The following is a 20,435-nucleotide window of genomic DNA, read 5'->3' on the forward strand; positions in this document are numbered from 1 at the left end:
GATTGGAGTTACACTCATCCCCACTGCGGAGCAATGATCTCAAGGAGTGTTGCAACACGTTACATTTCGTATTCTCAAAACTATTGGGTGTATCAAAAAAATTATTTGACAAAACTTGTTCGCATTGACTTGATCTGTTAGCTCTGTGAATTACTGTAATAGATTTCCTTCTACTCTGTATATCGAATTATAAGTTTAAATTTTTATTTGTAACTTATTTGTAAAAGAAGCAAAACTTTTGCGGTAAATGTAATGAACTATCATAAAACATTCTCTTCAATTTCAGAAACGTTTATAACTGTTTTCCTGAGACCCGTAACTAGCGGTTAGTGCTCAATAAGATTATACCAGAAGCCTGGACGTTAGAACCGATATTGCACAAGGAGGCCCAGCGTCGTCCTTCCTAATTCTACGTATAACATGGTAAAGATTGCTGGTAGAGTCACACTGCGACCGTTTCCTCTCATAAAAAATGACCACATAACATGTTAAGTTAAGATTTTCTCGAAATATCCGCTGCTCAGTGGTAGAATATTTCTTGCATTTACGGCTCTGCAAATCCGTACCGGTAGTTTGTAATAAATTCATCTTTTTCTAAGTCATTGCCATTACTAAGATTTTATACAAACTAAGAAATAAAGGCCTACTGTAGTGAAAAACAACCTCTAAATGAGCGAAGCGAAGTAAGAATCATGTAGTGGAAATATATTTATACTTACTTACTTACTTACAAATGGCTTTTAAGGAACCCAAGGTTCATTGCCGCCCTCACATAAGCCCGCCATCGGTACCTATCCTGTGCAAGATTAATCCAGTCTCTATCATCATATCCCACCTCCCTCAAATCCATTTTAATATTATCCTCCCATCTACGTCTCGGCCTCCCCAAAGGTCTTTTTCCTTCCGGTCTCCCAACTAACACTCTATATGCATTTCTGGATTCGCCCATACGTGCTACATGCCCTGCCCATCTCAAACGTCTGGATTTTATGTTCCTAGTTATGTCAGGTGAAGAATACAATGCGTGCAGTTCTGCGTTGTGTAACTTTCTCTACTCTCCTGTAACTTCATCCCGCTTAGCCCCAAATATTTTCCTAAGCACCTTATTCTCAAACACCCTTAACTTATGTTCCTCTCTCAAAGTGAGAGTCCAAGTTTCACAACCATACAGAACAACCAGTAATATAACTGTTTTATAAATTCTAACTTTCAGATTTTTTGACAGCAGACTGGATGATGAAAGCTTCTCAACCGAATAATAACACGCATTTCCCATATTTATTCTGCGTTTAATTTCCTCCCAAGTGTAATTTATATTTGTTACTGTTGCTCCAAGATATTTGAATTTTTCCACCTCTTCGAAGGATAAATCTCCAATTTTTATATTTCCATTTCGTACAATATTCTGGTCACGAGACATAATCATATACTTTGTCTTTTCGGGATATACTACTTTTTTCGGGATATACTATATTTATACTACTGAAACAAATTATTGCAAAGGCATGTATAGACTAATATACGATTAACAAATTCATATTGTACTTGTAAATAACGTAAAAGCATTTAATAAATAATTAGAAGTAAATTACGTAACATAATATATGTGAAAATAATGACATTAAATTATACAGAGTGTTTCAAAAGTGACGGTCAAAAATTTAGGGATGAAAATTAAAACGAATAGTAGCAAAAAAGTTCCAATCTACGTAAAGATTAATTTTTGGTCCTACAGAATCTATCTGTTATGGTAACAATGGTTATTAGAGTAGAAAAATCACTCCGGCGCCGGCTCGGATCCTTGGTTCTCGTACCAAGCGCTCTAACCACTGAGCTACGCCGAAGCTCAACCCACAGCACCAGATCGAATTCCCCTCCTCTAGTGTTTTTCCCGTGTCCAGATGGGAATTGTGCAGGGACATCAATGGACGACATGTCGAAAGGAACCAATGAGTGTGTATGAGTTTGTAGTGTACAATCGTCTTATGAATAGAAATATCATGAACTATATCGTTTTCATGAAAATAGTTACTTATTTTATGGACACTCTGTACTATGAAATATATAACTACAAAAGAAAAAGGGAGATATTTGACGGCCTAAAATGCGGCGGAGTGATAAGTTTTTAACTACTTGATTTGGAGGCAGAACAGACCAATGACCAAAACCGTGATGCTTATGTTAATTGCACTTGTATTCCATTCAGTATAAATGCCCTTTACCTCTTTCTATTTCATTTGTCGGTGGTCTTGGGGTTACCATTTCACTCTGTATACTCACAAACGGTACTAAGACGTGATAAGAATGCCCTGTTTGAACAATTTTTGTTGTTGCAGGTGATATTGGTGAAGTGGAATGAGCCGTACCAGAAGCTGGCCTCGTGCGACAGCTCCGGCATCATCTTCGTGTGGATCAAGTACGAGGGCAGGTGGAGCATCGAGCTCATCAACGACAGAAATACTCCCGTCACGCACTTCTCTTGGTCCCACGATGGCCGCATGGCTCTCATTTGCTATCAGGTAAGTAAAGTCTTTGTAAAACTTTCGATAAATGCTTATGGCATTACACATTAGTAAAATACAACCAGCATATGATTGCTCATGATGAAAAATACGACATATGACTTGTTCGAAGAAACTTACACGTAATTAATGAAGCAATCTGTATTTTTCATCCCTATTTACTCGTGCGTGAAACATCTTTTAACGTGTAAAGTCTAAATTCGACCTACAATACTTACTTATTTATTTACGTATTCATTTATTTATTTATGTACTTATTTATTTATTTACGTATTTATTTATTTATTTATTTACGTATTTATTTATTTATTTATTTATTTACTTACGTATTTATTTATTTATTTACTTACGTATTTATTTATTTATTTATTTACGTATTTATTTATTTATTTACGTATTTATTTATTTATTTATTTATTTATTTACTTATTTATTTACTTATTTATTTATTTGTTTGTTTATTTGTTTATTCGTTTATTCGTTTATTCGTTCATTCGTTCATTCGTTGCCAAACATCTATTGCTTTGATTGATTGATTGATTGATTGATTGATTGATTGATTGATTGATTGATTGATTGATTGATTGATTTGATTTGTTATTTCATATTTGATATTTGATTTGATTTGATTTGATATGATATTTGATTTGATAACAAAGTTTTCTGTTTTAATATTCTTTTAAAGTAGTCAGAGTATCATAGAAGAGCAAAAACGAATTTATGATCCTTAATATTTTTGCATTGAGCTTTAATATTGTACAGAAAATGAAGGGTTCAGAGCCATAGTGGGCCAAGCGCCATACATTAACACGGTTTAAAATTAAGTGATTACCATAATTTAATTAAACATATAGGCCTAGCAAGTAATATAAAGTATGCACAATAAAACTAAATGATATGTAAATCTTAATTAAACTATGGTTCGTATTTATATGTTGATATTAAAATAGTTTTAAGTCTATTCTCTTTATTTAAGAATATCTAAACTGAAGTATTCGATTATATCGACGGCATCATGCAAATTTACAGTAGAGTCATATAAATATGAAATGATTTTTCCTATCCTTGTCTACATAACAAGGTACTTTCTTTGATTCCTCCTAATGTCCATTGTAATTCTCAAGGATTGTTTTCAAATAAATAGATTCCATTAAAATATTTCAATAACAAAAAATTTGTTGGTATAGCTTCTGGTATGATCCCCTCGAATTCTTGAGAGCTTTTACAACACAAAAATAATATCGCTTTGGCTACAGGTGTAATATAAAAACAAAGTAAACTTTGCAAATAGTAATAAAGGACGCGTTGGTAGCTCAGTTGGCTTAAGATGACTGCAGACATGGGTTTGAATCCCGGTAATGGCGGGAGTCGTATTTGTGGTGGACAAAGCCAAGATTCCTGAGCGTTTTTCTCGGCGTTCTCTCGTTTCCCTCCTTAATTCCACCGTAACTCCCATTTCGATATTTATTATCTATAGAAATCTCAGACCTCGAGTGACATTTATTAGGACTGTTTCGTGAATAAAATAAAAATGTAAGTAATATATTCCTAAAATTCGCTCACAAAATGTTAATAATTGTATATTTATGAATACTGATCCTATTCAGACTTTGTGAAGTCGAAATAGATGAGTAACAATTAATGCAATAAAGAAATTGAATGGTATTCAGTAATGCCAATTGAGAAAAGCGAAATACAGGTTTAAAAATGTTAATTACATGTGCTGCGCTTTTCTCTTCTTATAACAGAATTTCGTTTTTATTATCTGCTGAAGTCATAATTTAATTTAAACTTTTTATAGTATAAATTCCACATTAATACATTAATTAAATGAACAATTGTTATGAAGGAGTGCCATTTTCTTTAGATACAATGGACATGGAATTAGAAGATGAAGATGTAGATGTGAAAGTAGGATTTCGCACTTTATTTAGTACAGTGGATTCATTCTCATCGATTTACGTGGAAACAGTTGGCGACATTGACTAAACAAAAGAACGACCATGCGATAAATTGATAGTGATAAATCGAGCTGCAGAAATTATCGCGATGTATGACTGTGATTGGTTGGAATTCAAAATTTCATTACACTTCATTGGCCGAAAATGGAATGACGTCATATAAACGAAATAGTCATTACAATAGCATCAACCAGAATGGTGTTGGCTTGATGTAGGCTAGTATTGTAACTGCGTACAAATAGTAGTATTAGTATTTATTTATTTAACCTGGTAGAGATAAGGCCGTCAGGCCTTCTCTGCCCCTCTACCAGGAGATTCCAACTACAATATCAACAATAAAATTACAATTAGTATTAAATTTACAATTACAATTACAAATAATATTACAGTTAGTATTAAATTTACAATTACAATAAAATCAAAGTACGAAAAGATTACCTGAATAATTAAAGCTAGATAATTTATCATAGAGAAACAAAGAATATTTTATATTTACTGAATTACAAATTAAATCTAGAATAACAAAATTGTATAGTGATGAAATTACTGAATATTGAAATATTTTGTGATAGATTAAAGAAACTATTTACAAGTAATCAATTACTGACCAAGTGCCTAGTAAGTTTTCGTTTGAATTCAATTTTATTTCGACAGTCCCTGATGCTAGCAGGTAGCGAATTCCAGAGTCTTGGCAGGGCTATTATGAAAGAAGATGAGTATGAGGAGGTGCGATGGGATGGTATTGTTAGTATTGTTTCATGACGAGAGCGTGTGTTCAGATTATGATACAGATACAGATGGGCCAAAAAAAACAGCGATTTTTAAATAGTGAAATGAAACTTTAGATATTGTATTAAATTAACTTTTGTTATATGATAGTACAGAACGTAGTATGCCATTTGTATGTAACCACTACTTCTTGAAAATGATCATTGGCATCATCATAGAAATACGGCCCAATAATTCCTTTGAAAGAGACAGCATAAGTAGGAAGGAAACTACGAAGGAAAGATAGAGTTATCTCCTAATTGTTTTGCGCAGTGTATCTGTCTTCCTCGGTGACCCGAGGTTCACTGGTTCAAACTCAGCCGAGATCGGTGGATTTAAAAGGTGATATCGCTAGACATGGCTTCTCCGAGACGCAAATAAAGCTATGTGTTTCGTGTTGTATATTTCTGGAATGTAATTGACAGATGATTCCAGATGTAATTCGTCGTTCATTTCTCGCCCTTATTGAATTTGGATGCTAAATATCTGCTACAGTTGAGAGCACCGTTAAATAAAATACAACTACTATAATAATAATAATAATAATAATAATAATAATAATAATAATAATAATATATACTACTACATAATAATTATTATATTTCAGGATGGCTTTGTCCTGGTTGGGTCTGTCGCGGGACAGCGCTATTGGTCTTCCATGCTCACCCTGGACTCCACCATCACGTGCGGTATATGGACACCTGATGACCAACAAGTGAGTGAATCTGCCTCTTGACGTTTTGGCTTTCTAAAGCTACTTTCTGATTTTCATATAATCCTAAAAGAACTTGCGAAGTCCTTATTTCAAGCAGTGAAGTGGAAAAAGTACTCAAAAAAAAGAAGGGAATGCAATTAAGAACTTTTCCAGGGTCTGTCAAGTGTTAAAAGGATTTTAATTGAGAGACGAGAGAAAAAAACTTGTGGAAATTATAACAGACAAGATACCTCATTTAATGAAAGTCAAAGTCATACGAAGTTTGCTTGAAGAAACAACAGCTGTATTTGATCTAGCACATTAATTAACAAGTGAAATTTAATCTCATTTAAGTATTATACACCCCAATATCTTAGAAGTCTGTCAATGGCATTTAATTTAGCAGTGACATATAAAAAGATGATGTTGTTCCGTGTACATTCCACGAAGTGACTAGAGGGCCGGGAGTAGAACGCTCGTGCTTTCTTATTTCGGCACTAGGAAGAGTAATCTAAGCAGTAAATATTAGAATCATGTATAATTCTCACAGAGAAGTTCCAGGTAGTATACTAAGGCATTCGATAAGTAATGGCAACAGTGCTATAAATCAGTGCTCCTAGCGGTGACCATTGAAATGTTGTACTACGTCAGTGATGTCAAAGCAAGCGCATTTTTTTTACCTTGACGTCGAGCGCGGGCATCAAGCGCTAAGTTTGGAAAGAGTAAGGATTGTGTATATGAATAAGCAGCATGTTGGAACAGTGGTGTACAAACTTCAGACGGAACGTGAAATTTTATGTCGTTATTTTTATATGGCTTCTTTCTGTTTGATATTATCTATATAGTCTGTAAAACAAAAGTACTAATACCAATTTCTTAATATTGCAGTTGTGTTTTAAACGTTAATAACATAATAAAGAGTTAAGAAGGAATATTCACATAAATTCCATAGTAGTACAACTATACTGTACTAAATGGATGAAATACATCAATCATAAAGAAAGTGATATCCCCCCCCCAAAAAAAGATATTGAGTATGACATGATAATTTTGCATTGATACTGATGGTACCTTTAGCCTTATAAAAGTAATCAATAAACTAATCAAAACAATATTAGTAATACAAGTTTTGTAAGAACAGGAATTAAAACTTTATTAATGCACGAAAAATCATAATAAATTTTTCAAATAAAGTAGTTGGTTTGTTGCCTGCATGCAACATTTCGGACTTATTTCATTTTAGTAGAATACAGAACACGGAAAGACAAGTCGGGAACTGTACTTAACTTATTTTACACAAAAAGTCGATTTAATCGACTTTACTAGTAATATACATAGGTAGACCTTCTTACATTATATGCACACATACATTTTAAAATTTATTTTACATATCATTTTATTTATTTATTTCCTTCATTCATTTTTCTCTTACTTTCTAAAGGTATGTTCCTAAGGATTTTATTATCTGTTCATTTGTAATTCTTGATAGCGTATTGTGTACGTGCCGTCATGACCGCACTGGTAGAAAAGGTGGGTGGGGTAAGAAAGGGGAGTAAAGCAATCGCTCTTGGGAACTACAATTCTGCAGGTCTGGCCTACAGCATTGTTAAAGCACAACTAGAGATGCCCCTGTACATATCAAAAAGAGACAATTTAGTTTCATTTTTAGATTGTTTTCATCGTAATGAGTGCATGAATGATAGACAATTTTGTATTAGAAATAGCAGTCATATTATTACAAACATTTTTCAGTTTACATAATTTGAAGAAACTAAAATCTTTCTGAATCAGAAAGCAACATTTTCAGCCTTCTTAAAATATAGATAAATACAATATAATATTTGTTACTCAGTCAAATGACAAATCAATGTAAAATAATGACTTATATTATATGGTCATTAAGTTTTACATACATAAATTACATATTGCAAACGTTTTCGCCCATTCAGGCATCTTCAGGCTGTTGTGTATATCAATTCTCGATGCCCGTGCGTCCTACTTTAAACGGTTCAGACCTACCCGCGCAAATGAGAGTCGCTGCTTTCTCTCTCTCAGAAAGCAGGTTGGCTCGCTTTTTTTTTCCCCTCTTGTGAGGGAGAAAGCAAAGATCGCGCGGCGACGAGTCACGTTGGCAATAGAAATACCCCCAGGCACTGTGACGTCAATGGCGTCCTCAACCACCATTGTTCCGAGGGGTATAAATATAACGCATCTCCGTGACTTCAGTGACTCGTTCGTCAGATGGCAAAGAGGTAGCTCTAGCGCGACCTCCGTCACTGACAGCAGTCTCCCAACCAGGCCTACGCTATGGTTGTCTTTTGTTCGGACGTGTCTGCACACGGCCACCACTCCGGGAACAGGGAGCCAAGCTGCGCCCCTGTCTCCTGTATTCTTTCCTACACTAGCCTCACTTCTTACGTAATCTAAACTTATTTTATTCTAGTCTCGCTACAAGCCTCATCACCACCTCCAACCCGCACACTTCTCTCCCCTGATCACCCTTATCTCTCACCATCCTGACTTCGACTCCCAGCTCTTATCCCGGCTTGTTCGATTAAACACAACCATCTCCTCAGCCCCCCCTCTAGAGTCGGTAAGTCGCGAGTGCGCTCTGTTGATCCGTCGATGATAGAGGTCACCCTTCCCCGTTCCTGAAGTCGGTAAGTCGCACAGCACGCTGTGTTGATCCTCCGATGCCAGGAGCTTGTTCTCGAAGTCGGTAAGTCGCACAGCACGCTGTGTTGATCCTTCGAACTAGAGAACTAACCTTCTACCTCATTCCATCTCTCTCGTTATCCTGCCCCCCCCACAACACACCTGAGAGCAAGCCGATTTTCCCCAGGCACTCCCGTTACCCCTACCTTCCTCTCACTCAAGTCGCACTTTACTATCACCCATCATAACTCTCCCCGCATCGAAGCCTCAGGACGAATTTCTAAACCATCAATTTCTATCACGACTCCCCCGTTACCCCTACCACAGAACTAGGAGGGAACCATAGTTACACTTTCACTGTTATTTCTGTAATAAACAATGTTACTTTAAAAACAGTCTTTCCTTTAAACTTCACCACAGTTTCGTATCACCACAGCCATCTTGTCACGTCACTCCCGTTTCCCCTCCCCACCTCGACAACACGTCGGAGAGCGAAACGACCAGGAGTCCGGCGCACGACAAGGCACAATTATACAATATCTCATTATCAAACTGTATAGTCATTACATTGGTGGTAGATAAACTGTTTAAAATTAATGATGTACAACATCTCCATGATTAAAATGTAATGTTACAGGTCATAAAATTAACATAACATTAAAAATAGAAACAACGTAGTGTTACGATTTAAACTTCATAATATTCTGTGGAACTCTTGTTCAGTAGAGTCCAATGATTGATGGGTTAGATCTGAAATAAGTACTGACGTGAGTACTTTCATTATCCATTCCAAACGTACTTTTAAATTTGATATTTTGCCACTTCTATTTCATATTTATATATTTCAGATCTAACCCATCAATCACTGGACTCTACTGAACAAGAGTTCCACAGAATATTATGAAGTTTAAATCATAACACTACGTTGTTTCTATTTTTAATATTATTTTAATTTTATGACCTGTAACATTACATTTTAATTATGGAGATGTTGTACATCATTAATTTTAAACAGTTTATCTACCACCAATGTAATGACTATACAGTTTTATATTGAGATATTGTATAATTTTGCCTGAAGCAGAGGCGTATACTGGTTAAAGGGTTTGGGCTACCGCTGACCCTATTATTACACAAAATATATCTAACAATTACTTTAATTTTAATTACTATGGTAAAACTAATAATACAAAATTATTACATTATGTTATATTATAAACTTTTTCTTTTGTAATTTCCTTGGGCTACCGCCGGTAGCCCCGGTAGCCCGCAAAATACGCCCCTGGCCTGAAGATGCCTGAATGGGCGAAAACGTTTGCAATATGTAATTTATGTGTATAAAACTTAATGACCATGTAATATAAGTCATTATTTTACATTGATTTGTCATTTGACTGAGTAACAAATATTATATTGTATTTATCTATATTAATTGACAATCTGAACAAATTTCATCATGCTCTCTTCTTAAAATAGTTAAGAGTCTTATATACTTACCCAAATTCAGACCCTCGTTACGCCGGTATCATGACATAATGGTAGTAATATAATTTAACGTAAAGATGCTTAACTAACCTCCATTAGTTTTGCTTAAGAAAGGACAAGTAAAACTGTTGTTAAAATATGTGAGAATATGTAATTAATATTTCCTCCATAAAAATAATACGAAGTTTAATTAATAACATTCTGAGTGTATCTTGTTCCCTTTCAGCTTGTATTATAGTTTAACACTGTGAACGAAAGTACAATAAAGTGACATCAAGTTAAGCTCAACTTTAAGTCCTCCAAAACTCGGATCTCAATTGAATTAGAAGTTCACATCCAAGGCAGCATCTTAAGTCACAATTATTTCAAATGTATGGCAAGAAACTTGGAATACTCTTGTACGTGTAACAAAGTAAGCGGAAAGTCAGAAATTACATATAACTTATCCCGAGCTCACTTCAAGAGTTTTACAGCTTGGAAGCAGAAACATAAATTCAGCATCCAGGACTTGCAGCATTATAATCCTTTCTGTTTTACTCTTATATTAAATGTGTCTTGTAAACCATAAGGCAATATAGACAAGATGCATGAAAACACCAGTTGCAGTTTGTGCCTACAAAAAGAGAGGCTCAATTTTCTCTGGCTAGCGAATGACATCATAGCCAAGTGCCAGAGCTCTAGGAACCAGCCAACCAACCACTTTCTTTGGCAGAAGATAATTGTAGGCCTACTGTTTGAACAGATGTTGGAGTAGGAGCTTACATTATCATATCAGACGAATTTCCTATTGTTATTAACAATAAAACATGATAAAGAATCGGTACAACGGAGAAAAATTCTCCCCAACACCCGGACGCGAACCCGGGTTTTTCTCCGTTCTACCGATTCTTCGCCATATGGAAATGCAGAATTACTCCACTGAAACTCCGTACAGGCTATTCCATATGAAATCGATCAGTAAAAAACCTCGCATTTTTTTAATACTCTAATTTTTTCCCTATTTATACAAGGTGCTGAGGGGAGTGCATTTTCAAAAATATACTATCGAAAGTCAAACGGTTTTCGTTCTATTGAGTGACAAATTTAGCGTATTTTTATAAAAACAAGCCTCTTTCAGCGCTCAGAACTCTGGAACCATTTACTGCAGAACATTGAACGGGAGCTCATTGGTAGATTATGTTAAGAAGTAATCCTTATTCTTATTGTATACCTACAGAGAGACAGATAATCTGATTTTACTTACTTTTAGGCTTTTTGCCCATTTGTAAAAATGTAAAAAATATTGAGAAAAAAACTTGCATTATTAAGAGGGATTCGGCATTGTTTGCTTAGTGGCTCGGCAATAAGTTTCGAAGGTATTAAATAAATTATTTTCACACGCCTAGACTTTAACGGCGCAGTACCGCACGCACTGGCCGAGAGCTGAAGATAAGCGAGCGTTGGGCGTCATTTTACTCCTGTGTTTATGAAAACTTGTGATAAAGCTAGCCCAGCTATGCGCTACTAGACGAAACATCACGTATTTGTCTCCTGGCCTTGCTTGTCTCGGCTAGCTCCCGCCTCACAGTCAGCTGGTTACTTCACGCGCGTACTATTTATTTTCTTTATTTGATATTTTCAATTTTTTCTTATCAACGGTGTACCGGTAAAAAAATATGTGTTTATTTGTACTTTCAATGCGGAATCTAACCATATATTTTTAAAATGTTTTTTCATGGTCAAAGGCGTCTTAATGAAGAAAAATCTAAATTTTTCCATTTCCATAAAAAGTAAGAAAATCTGTTTACATGTCAATATAAACTTTAATTTCTCAGCATCTAAATAAACCGTGATTTTTGATCATTGGTTGAAAGGGTTTCGGAGCCACAACAGTTTAAAGTTGCTAACTTAATGAAAATACGATAAATTTAAATATTTTAAATTTAAACACTATGAAGTTCTGATGCCTCAAACTTTGTACAAAGCATTGTGTCACAGTTTTCAATGGACAGAAAAAGTTTCACTGTATTTAAAAATTGCAAAGTTAATTTTCTCTACATTTCGGTCGATTTGAGATAGAATAGCCCTATGTATTTCGGTACATCGTAGTAAAATAATACATGAGTCTGTAACATGTATAAGAGCTTACCTTACAACATTTTCTAATAGGCTTATGTATTTGAATGTGAGATTGGTAAGCAGTTTTGAATTTTGAAGATTATTCATATACGATTAGTACAATAGTATTGTAAAATCCTTGTTAATGCAAGTAATTTTTGCTTGCAATAATAAACTTAACTAAAGAAACCTGTGTATCAGCTATGTACACTGGGAAAAAATGTATTTCATATTGTCAATTTTTCAGTGCACAAAACTGTACCTACCCCTTTAAACAATAACCTTTGGTGAACAAAATTTTGACTCATACTGTGAATACCAACTAAAGAATTTGTTTCGTCATATGTTCAGGTGTACTTCGGAACGACAGCAGGCCAGATCATCGTGATGGATGTGCATGGGGCAATGGTGTCCCAGGTACAACTGAGTAACGATGTGGGCATCACCATGATGGCCTGGTCTTGTGAGAAATTCAAGATGGAAGAGTCGGATGAAACGGAGCCTGAGGTCGGGCAGCAACAGAAGTCCCAACAGCAACAGCAACAGTACACACCCCCTGCAGGTGTGTAGCTTTAACTACCGGTACTCATGTAAACTACTAAAATTACGGAAGTAAATCTCTAAAATCACTATTTAGGTTGTTTTTAGTCAACTGTCCGAAAACAGGTTTGAACATCATAACTGAAACCCCTCAACATGTATATAACAGTTTGACCATTGCAATGTTAAAAACGATAGCATGTGGAAGAAAACAACCACCGGGATCGCCACCGTCGACTGGAAACGAACGGTAGATGGAAGTACAGTTGCCCCATGCAATTCAAATGAGAGTTATAACGTGACTCCTTCTACTGTCGCTAGATGCAGTATAGTAAACTTTATAAAAGTTGTTGCCGTCAAAGCCTATAAGGTTGAGCAATCTGTTATATAGTGATCAGGGCTGAAACCAATAAGGCATCATTCATGGGGCAACTAAGCCAGGAAATAATGATATAGGCTGACCAGTTCCTTTCCGCACTATTTAACTTATAGAAATATAATGCATATATTTTATTATGTAGATTTACAGAATTGTTGTAATCATGTTAAAACCAGTACGGCCTTACTAAATTCGAGTTTAAGCATAGAACATACGGTATTCTGTATATCAACTGTTATGCCATATGAATTTACTTTATGGTAGGGATAGCCAAAAGTAACAGATAAACGGAGAGATATCCCTATTGTCTTTTGTTTCCATAACACTTCCTTTTATCAGCCCTACATTCAACCAAATCTATTCTCCTCAGCTACCATTCACCGCAGACAAGTTTAAATGCGTATGAACGAAGTCTTGGATTCCATTTTGTTTTAATTTCAATGTCATCTATGTGTGAGGCCACGAACTTTTCAAACGTACCTCGTAATTGCCAAATCTATTAATTGTAAATGACATAACTAAAAAATATACAGACTGGAAGTGAAATAACTCTGCAGATTTTCAGAGCGAATAGCTCATGTTGTATATAACAAAAAAGTATAAAATCATATTAGTGGAAAGTTCATAGTTTTTTTCCCAGAAAACAAAATTTTTTTTTTTTTCAAATGTTTAACAACCTTTTATTCGTTAACTATTGCGAGTTGGATCTGATTTTTGTCCATATCGATAGAAAATATAATAAAGGATAATGTATCCCTCTGGCGTATTTCAATTGCGTGGACTGTTTTCTTGTAAATTTATTTTTAAAACATTAATTTTAAGCCACTGCACGATGCGATCAATTGCAACGTCGAGTCAGAAGCTTACCTAGCGAGAAGATCGAGTTTGTTGACCTCTTACATCTATATTACGAGAAGTGTGTTAGCGGCGATGTTGCCAGTCTGCTGAAGCTTCAAACTTAATTTTCTAATTAAACGTGAATTTAATCACAAAACGTAATATAGATGTTCTATTCTATTCATAATGAAGTCATGTGCTAATACTATCACATAAATTTGGACCTCGCCTATTGTATCATAATTATATAGAATGATACGGCTATACGTGCAAATATTTTTAGAGATAATCGGGTTTAGTATACAGAACCACATTATGTAAAAAATTTCGCAATCTTCGAAGTTATTTTTAGATATGAAAAATACCATGTTTTAGATTAGTTAATACTCTTACAAGATTCGTTTTCTCTACAAACGCCTGGCTAGTTACGCGGAGGTCTAAGGTTCTTAGGGTTCCCTATCGTCCAGGCTTACCATGAAGATCTTTGTCGTGTGACAGCCAATCAAATAATTTAACGTGTATCCAAACACGATCACCTTTTTACATTAGCACATGTGATTAAGATCATTATTTATTTTGAACTGTAATAATTCGAATTTGGAACACAGCCTACATTTTTATTCTCATAAATATACTAGACTTGTACATTATCAAAATAAAAAAGACTTTTTAAAAGATATGGCATTCACTTCTAAACTATCACGAAAGAATTAAAATAGATTTACATTTAAAAATTGTTATTAAAATACAAGAAATATACGAAATAAAATAATCTCTTATTGTCAACAAAAGTTAATATTTTCTTAGCTAGTGTAGAATTTTTTTTATAAACGTTGCGTCACATTGCGAAAGAAACAACGTCACGTTGCGGCCCACAACTCTCGGTTCGAGGACGAAGAGACCGAGTTTTTGGTACACAGCAACGAACATTAGTCTATTTGGAATCCCACCGATTTGGAAATCGTAGCCAATAGAGCTCCCTTGCTACGATTGCAGATTCTCTTACTATTCCGTACACTAAGTGAATGTCAGTGCCTTTCATTGCGTCAAGTGAGCTTCCTGCAAGGTTACTGACCTTCAACTGACTTTGAGTTCATGTGATCGAAAGACGTGCGTATAGTCTAAACTGACAGGCGTTTTATAGTATGACCACAGTCTAGTGTATACAATCACGAAGCTTGAGTTGTGAGAGTGCTAGGAACAATAGACTGTGCCGGTACTAGTTCGCATTGTATGTAATGAGGCGATATTAGTGATCCTAGTGGTTAGCAACTATCTATGGATGCATATTTACTACGGTACGTATTGAGCTTCGTGACTGTATATACTAGACTGTGGTATAACCATTCATAAAATATCAGACCGTAAAATTCGTGACACATTTAACCTCCTGAGCCCTGAGACATTCGTTGTTTTATTTTTAAAGTTAAATATAATTCCACACTTAAAAGAAAAGTCATTTACAAGAGGAAAAATGCTTAAAAAAATTCTGCAGATTACAGTTAGGGCACAAATGCAATTATATTATACTATACTTCGGGTCTCTACTCATATATCTTATATCATAATCATGTATGAAGTATGGTACAGTATAGGCCTACTATACTCTCAGGACTCAAGAGGTTATGGAAAAATTATTAGAGCAAGGTAAAAAGCAAATAGGGAATTGTTTACATGCATTTCTTCTTAAAAATATATATAAAAATATTTGCACGTATACTCCTAACATCCTATGTATGAATGCCATTTTTTTTCAACGAACATACTCTTGAACTTCCAGTATTAAATGTATACGTACATTAATTAATCATAACTTTTTCCGATACGTCAGAGGTACAAAATTTAAAAGGAAAAACTGTATTTTTCACAAAAAGAAACTCTGATCATGTTTCATGTAGTTAAAAAACAATCTCATACATTAGTACATGCACGTATGACATCATATTTAGGATTTTCTGTTGCTAATTAGTGATAATGAAGTCAGTGGAGTATTTCAATTTTAAACTGCTGATTAACTTTCGTTTTATTTTGTCATATTCTTTCTTCATCCCTGTAGTTTTGAATAGAGGGGAGATATGAGTATAAATTTCCTCTTTGAATTACGACTATCTCCGTCTCAGGGAAATAATATATTATATTTAAAAGCGGGAAGTAATATGGGATTATAAGTAGACCGCGGGACTTCATGTAATTGCGTGCTTTTATTGATTTGGCATATTGAAAAAGTGAAAGTGGATCTTTGACAATTATGGTTTTTACATTCGAATAAAGCCAACTTTATTTTGCATAAATGCACATTTTTTTAGGGTTTCCCTTTTAAATACAATTATATATTTTTATTTTACATATTTAAATGCATATATATGAACATATTTTCTTGTTTCGCTCGATTTATTATCTAATTTCGAATTTGTCTCTGGTAAAAATAAGAATAATTTCCCAGAAATATATAAACTATGTGAGAAATAGGGTTGCCAACCCTCCCGTATTTCCCGGGATCTCCCGTGTTTGTCCCTAAATTTTAACAGTCTCCCGGCTCCCGTATTATTCTTCTCTTCGAGCATTTTCTCCCCTGTTTTTGCATAATGTAAAATTTGTTATTCTAAACATTTGATTTTACCATGAATGATGGTTCTTTATAATATGATGAGTTTTGTTGTTCAAGAGATGCATTAAAATATGCAGTCTTTACAGAACGTAATGCTTGCGAAGAATGGGTTTTAGTGATCAACCGTTTGAAATCAAATAGTGTGAATGATATAAATTTCAAAAAAAAAAAAAAAAACTGGCTAGTTTTGTTCTAAGCATACCAAGAATAGTAACGCTCGTACAAAGAGAGTGTTTCATCTCATGAACAATAATTGAACAGATGTTCGAAACATGGGCAGGGCACATTTATTCAAATCAGAGCTGAAAACTGCAGTCCACTTCAGCTATTAACTTACGCGAGACAAAATCGTCAAAAAAATCCTCTTAATTTTTCTCCTGTAACAATAATTGTCACCATAACAGATAAATTCTGTAGGACCAAAAAATTAATCTTTACGTAGACTCTTAATTTAAGCCTAGCTGCCGAACTTTAGCATAAAATTGCTTTTTTTTTTGTAACTGCCTCGAATAATTTATCTATTTTCTATGTGAAATTTTGTCGATTCCTTACTGTTAGTCTCCTGCATTTTCTTCAAAAAAAGTTGGCAACCCTTACTTACTTACTTACAAATGGCTTTTAAGGAACCCGAAGGTTCATTGCCGCCCTCACATAAGCCCGCCATCGGTCCCTAAACTGTGCAAGATTAATCCAGTCTCTATCATCACACCCCACCTCCCTCAAATCCATTTTAATATTATCCTCCCATCTACGTCTCGGCCTCCCTAAAGGTCTTTTTCCCTCCGGTCTCCCAACTAACACTCTATATGCATTTCTGGATTCGCCCATACGTGCTACATGCCCTGCCCATCTCAAACGTCTGGATTTCAAGTTCCTAATTATGTCAGGTGAAGAATACAATGCGTGCAGTTCTGTGTTGTGTAACTTTCTCCATTCTCCTGTAACTTCATCCCGCTTAGCCCCAAATATTTTCCTAAGCACCTTATTCTCAAACACCCTTAACCTATGTTCCTCTCTCAGAGTGATAGTCCAAGTTTCACAACCATACAGAACAACCAGTAATATAACTGTTTTATAAATTCTAACTTTCAGATTTTTTTACAGCAGACTGGATGATAAGAGCTTCTCAACCGAATAATAACACGCATTTCCCATATTTATTCTGCGTTTAATTTCCTCCCGAGTGTAATTTATATTTGTTACTGTTGCTCCAAGATATATGAATTTTTCCACCTCTTCGAAGGATAAATCTCCAATTTTTATATTTCCATTTCGTACAATATTCTGGTCACGAAACATAATCATATACTTTGTCTTTTCGGGATTTACTTCCAAACCGATCGCTTTACTTGCTTCAAGTAAAATTTCCGTGTTTTCCCTAATCGTTCGTGTATTTTCTCCTAACATATTCACGTCATCCGCATAGACAAGAAGCTGATGTAACCCTTTCAATTCCACACCCTGCCTGTTATCCTGAACTTTCCTAATGGCATATTCTAGAGCGAAGTTAAAAAGTAAAGGTGATAGTGCATCTCCCTGCTTTAGCCCGCAGTGAATTGGAAAAGCATCAGATAGAAACTGACCTATACGGACTCTGCTGTATGTTTCACTGAGACACATTTTAATTAATCGAACTAGTTTCTTGGGAATACCAAATTCAATAAGAATATCATATAATATTTCCCTCTTAACCGAGTCATATGCAACCCTAGGGAGAAATAAAACCAGTTATTAGTTAATTACTGTTGATGACGTGACATTGCTGCGACGACAATGGATACTTCTTCCTAGTATGTAAGTCAGATCGTTTTCCACTTTAACATGAGGCTAGCTCTGTGTACAGACCCAGGAACAAAATCTGGGCCACCTAATTTTACTAAGTTCCAGATACAACTCATTGCGTATGTCCAGTAAACAAGGGCGCCTAAATGAATGCAACTTGTAGACAGTCTTGCGAAGCTTGTTGCCTACATAGAGGAGGACTGCTACCAAGACTCGGCCCATTTTTTAATTTCTTGTCTGCAGATACTAGCCGTGTAAGTGTAGTATTTCAGAAGTCAGGACGAAAATACGCGTCGCCTAGATGTCATTCAGACTTTTACTCTGATTTCGTGGATCCAAATATTAATATTTAGACACATGCGACATTAAAGTCACGTATTACTGAGGTCATGAATCTGCTGCGAAGACAATGCTGCTAATGCGATGTGATTTCATAGAAACAAAACTGAATGTATTTAAACACCTGCGACAATGAAGTCACTTGTAACATCATGTGATTTCGAGAGATCGTTCTCGGCATTTAAACTAATTCTGACAGATAAGAGAAGTTTCACAGTAGAGAGTCTGGATAAATCGTTGGTTGTTTACTGCCATAATAATTACGTCAAAGGCATAAAAGAAGTTTTAAAAAACTTTTAATGTTAGTAAGTGAAAAATGTATCATTTAAAAAAAATATATATATATATATAATGAATAATTAATAAATTTATAAATAAGGAAATGATTTAATAAAAATTATGGTTACTTTAAATTATTTTCATTTACATCATATTATTATTAAACCAAATAAGCCTTAAGTATATTTTTTACTGTATATATTTCAATTTTTAGCGCATACTTCAATAGTTTTTACTGCATAATTGTATGTATATTTTCAGTTTTTTTAGTGAATAAAGTTCCGTGGTCAAGGCTAAGATTTTTATGTAACATCAACATGCAAAATATGTACATATTTATGTAATACATACGTGGACAAATTATTAGACTAAAACTTTTTTCTTGGAAACATAATATAATTCATCATATCAACTATCAATATAATTCATAGAGTCCCTATTGTTGTAAATATGATTGTTTACATCTTCTGGTATATTTTCCCAATGTTTAAGTATATTTAGTCTGGCTGTGTTAGTATTACTGGTGTTTTAATTATATACTGCAGAAGATATTCAACAGTCTGTTCTCCCATGGCCTGCAAGAAGACCGGACATGAATGAAATTCAAAATCTGTGATCTATACTGAAGAAGAAAGTGAACAAAAAGAGGCTTACAACAAAACATGGACTCATTGAAGCACTGTCTGATATTTGGCTAAATGATGCTGATATTCAAAGAAAGTGTCAAACTTTGGTTTCCAGCATCCCTGACAAAATCAACGTGTTAATAAAGAATAAGGGAATGTTCACAAAATATTAGTAACCTCCAGACTCAATTTTCTGTTCATTATTTCTGTGCAAAATACATTTTTGTTCATTATTTCTGCCCTTAAATACAGCTTTGTTGCACACATAATTAATTTAGTATAATAATTTGTCCACGTCTGTAATATTAGGTAAAATATGTAGTTAATATGAAAATTACATAACAATTTCTTAAAATATGTAATATTAAAGTACATTAAAATTTAATTTGTATATAAATTTTATATTAAACATTAAGTTACCTTGAAGATCCCTCATTTTACTGATTATATTTTTGCAAAATAAAATGTGGTAGGCTACAGTAAGTGATTAATTAAACATGTCATATATGTAAAATTTAATAAATTCCACTATTCTGTATGAAAAATGCGAATATTTAACAGAAGTTACACAATTATTTTCATTGTCACTGTTTAAGCTATCTGTCCAGTAAACAGACCCTGACCCTTTCTCAGCTACTTTTGAATAGCTTGGGAAATCCGTTTCAGTGTCAGGTACCAGAGTTTCTAATGTGAACAAATACTGTCATACAGACTGTTTTAAATTATATTCCACTTAAGATTTTTTAATTAAGAGACAGAATATGTAGTTTTACATAAAAGAAAGTAGAAATATGTAAAAATATGTAATTATTATCTAATATGTAAAAATATGTAATGGTAAATTTTCCTATATGATGGGTAAT

At 34.4% G+C, this 20,435-nt stretch overlaps 1 protein-coding gene across 1 annotated transcript in view; it reads left to right on the plus strand.

Annotated features, from left to right (window-relative positions):
• The window catches only part of Tusp (WD40 superfamily protein Tusp), a 477,624-nt gene that overhangs the window by 430,666 nt on the left and 26,523 nt on the right, over window positions 1-20,435 (plus strand). Inside the window, exons 3-5 of the mRNA XM_069844386.1 lie at window positions 2,337-2,519; window positions 5,859-5,966; window positions 12,534-12,744. Of these exons, the coding sequence (XP_069700487.1) occupies window positions 2,337-2,519; window positions 5,859-5,966; window positions 12,534-12,744 (502 nt within the window). The remainder of the gene's footprint in view (window positions 1-2,336; window positions 2,520-5,858; window positions 5,967-12,533; window positions 12,745-20,435) is intronic.

The sequence above is a fragment of the Periplaneta americana genome, chromosome 13, assembly GCF_040183065.1.
Source record: "Periplaneta americana isolate PAMFEO1 chromosome 13, P.americana_PAMFEO1_priV1, whole genome shotgun sequence".
In the NCBI taxonomy this organism is placed as follows: domain Eukaryota; kingdom Metazoa; phylum Arthropoda; class Insecta; order Blattodea; family Blattidae; genus Periplaneta; species Periplaneta americana.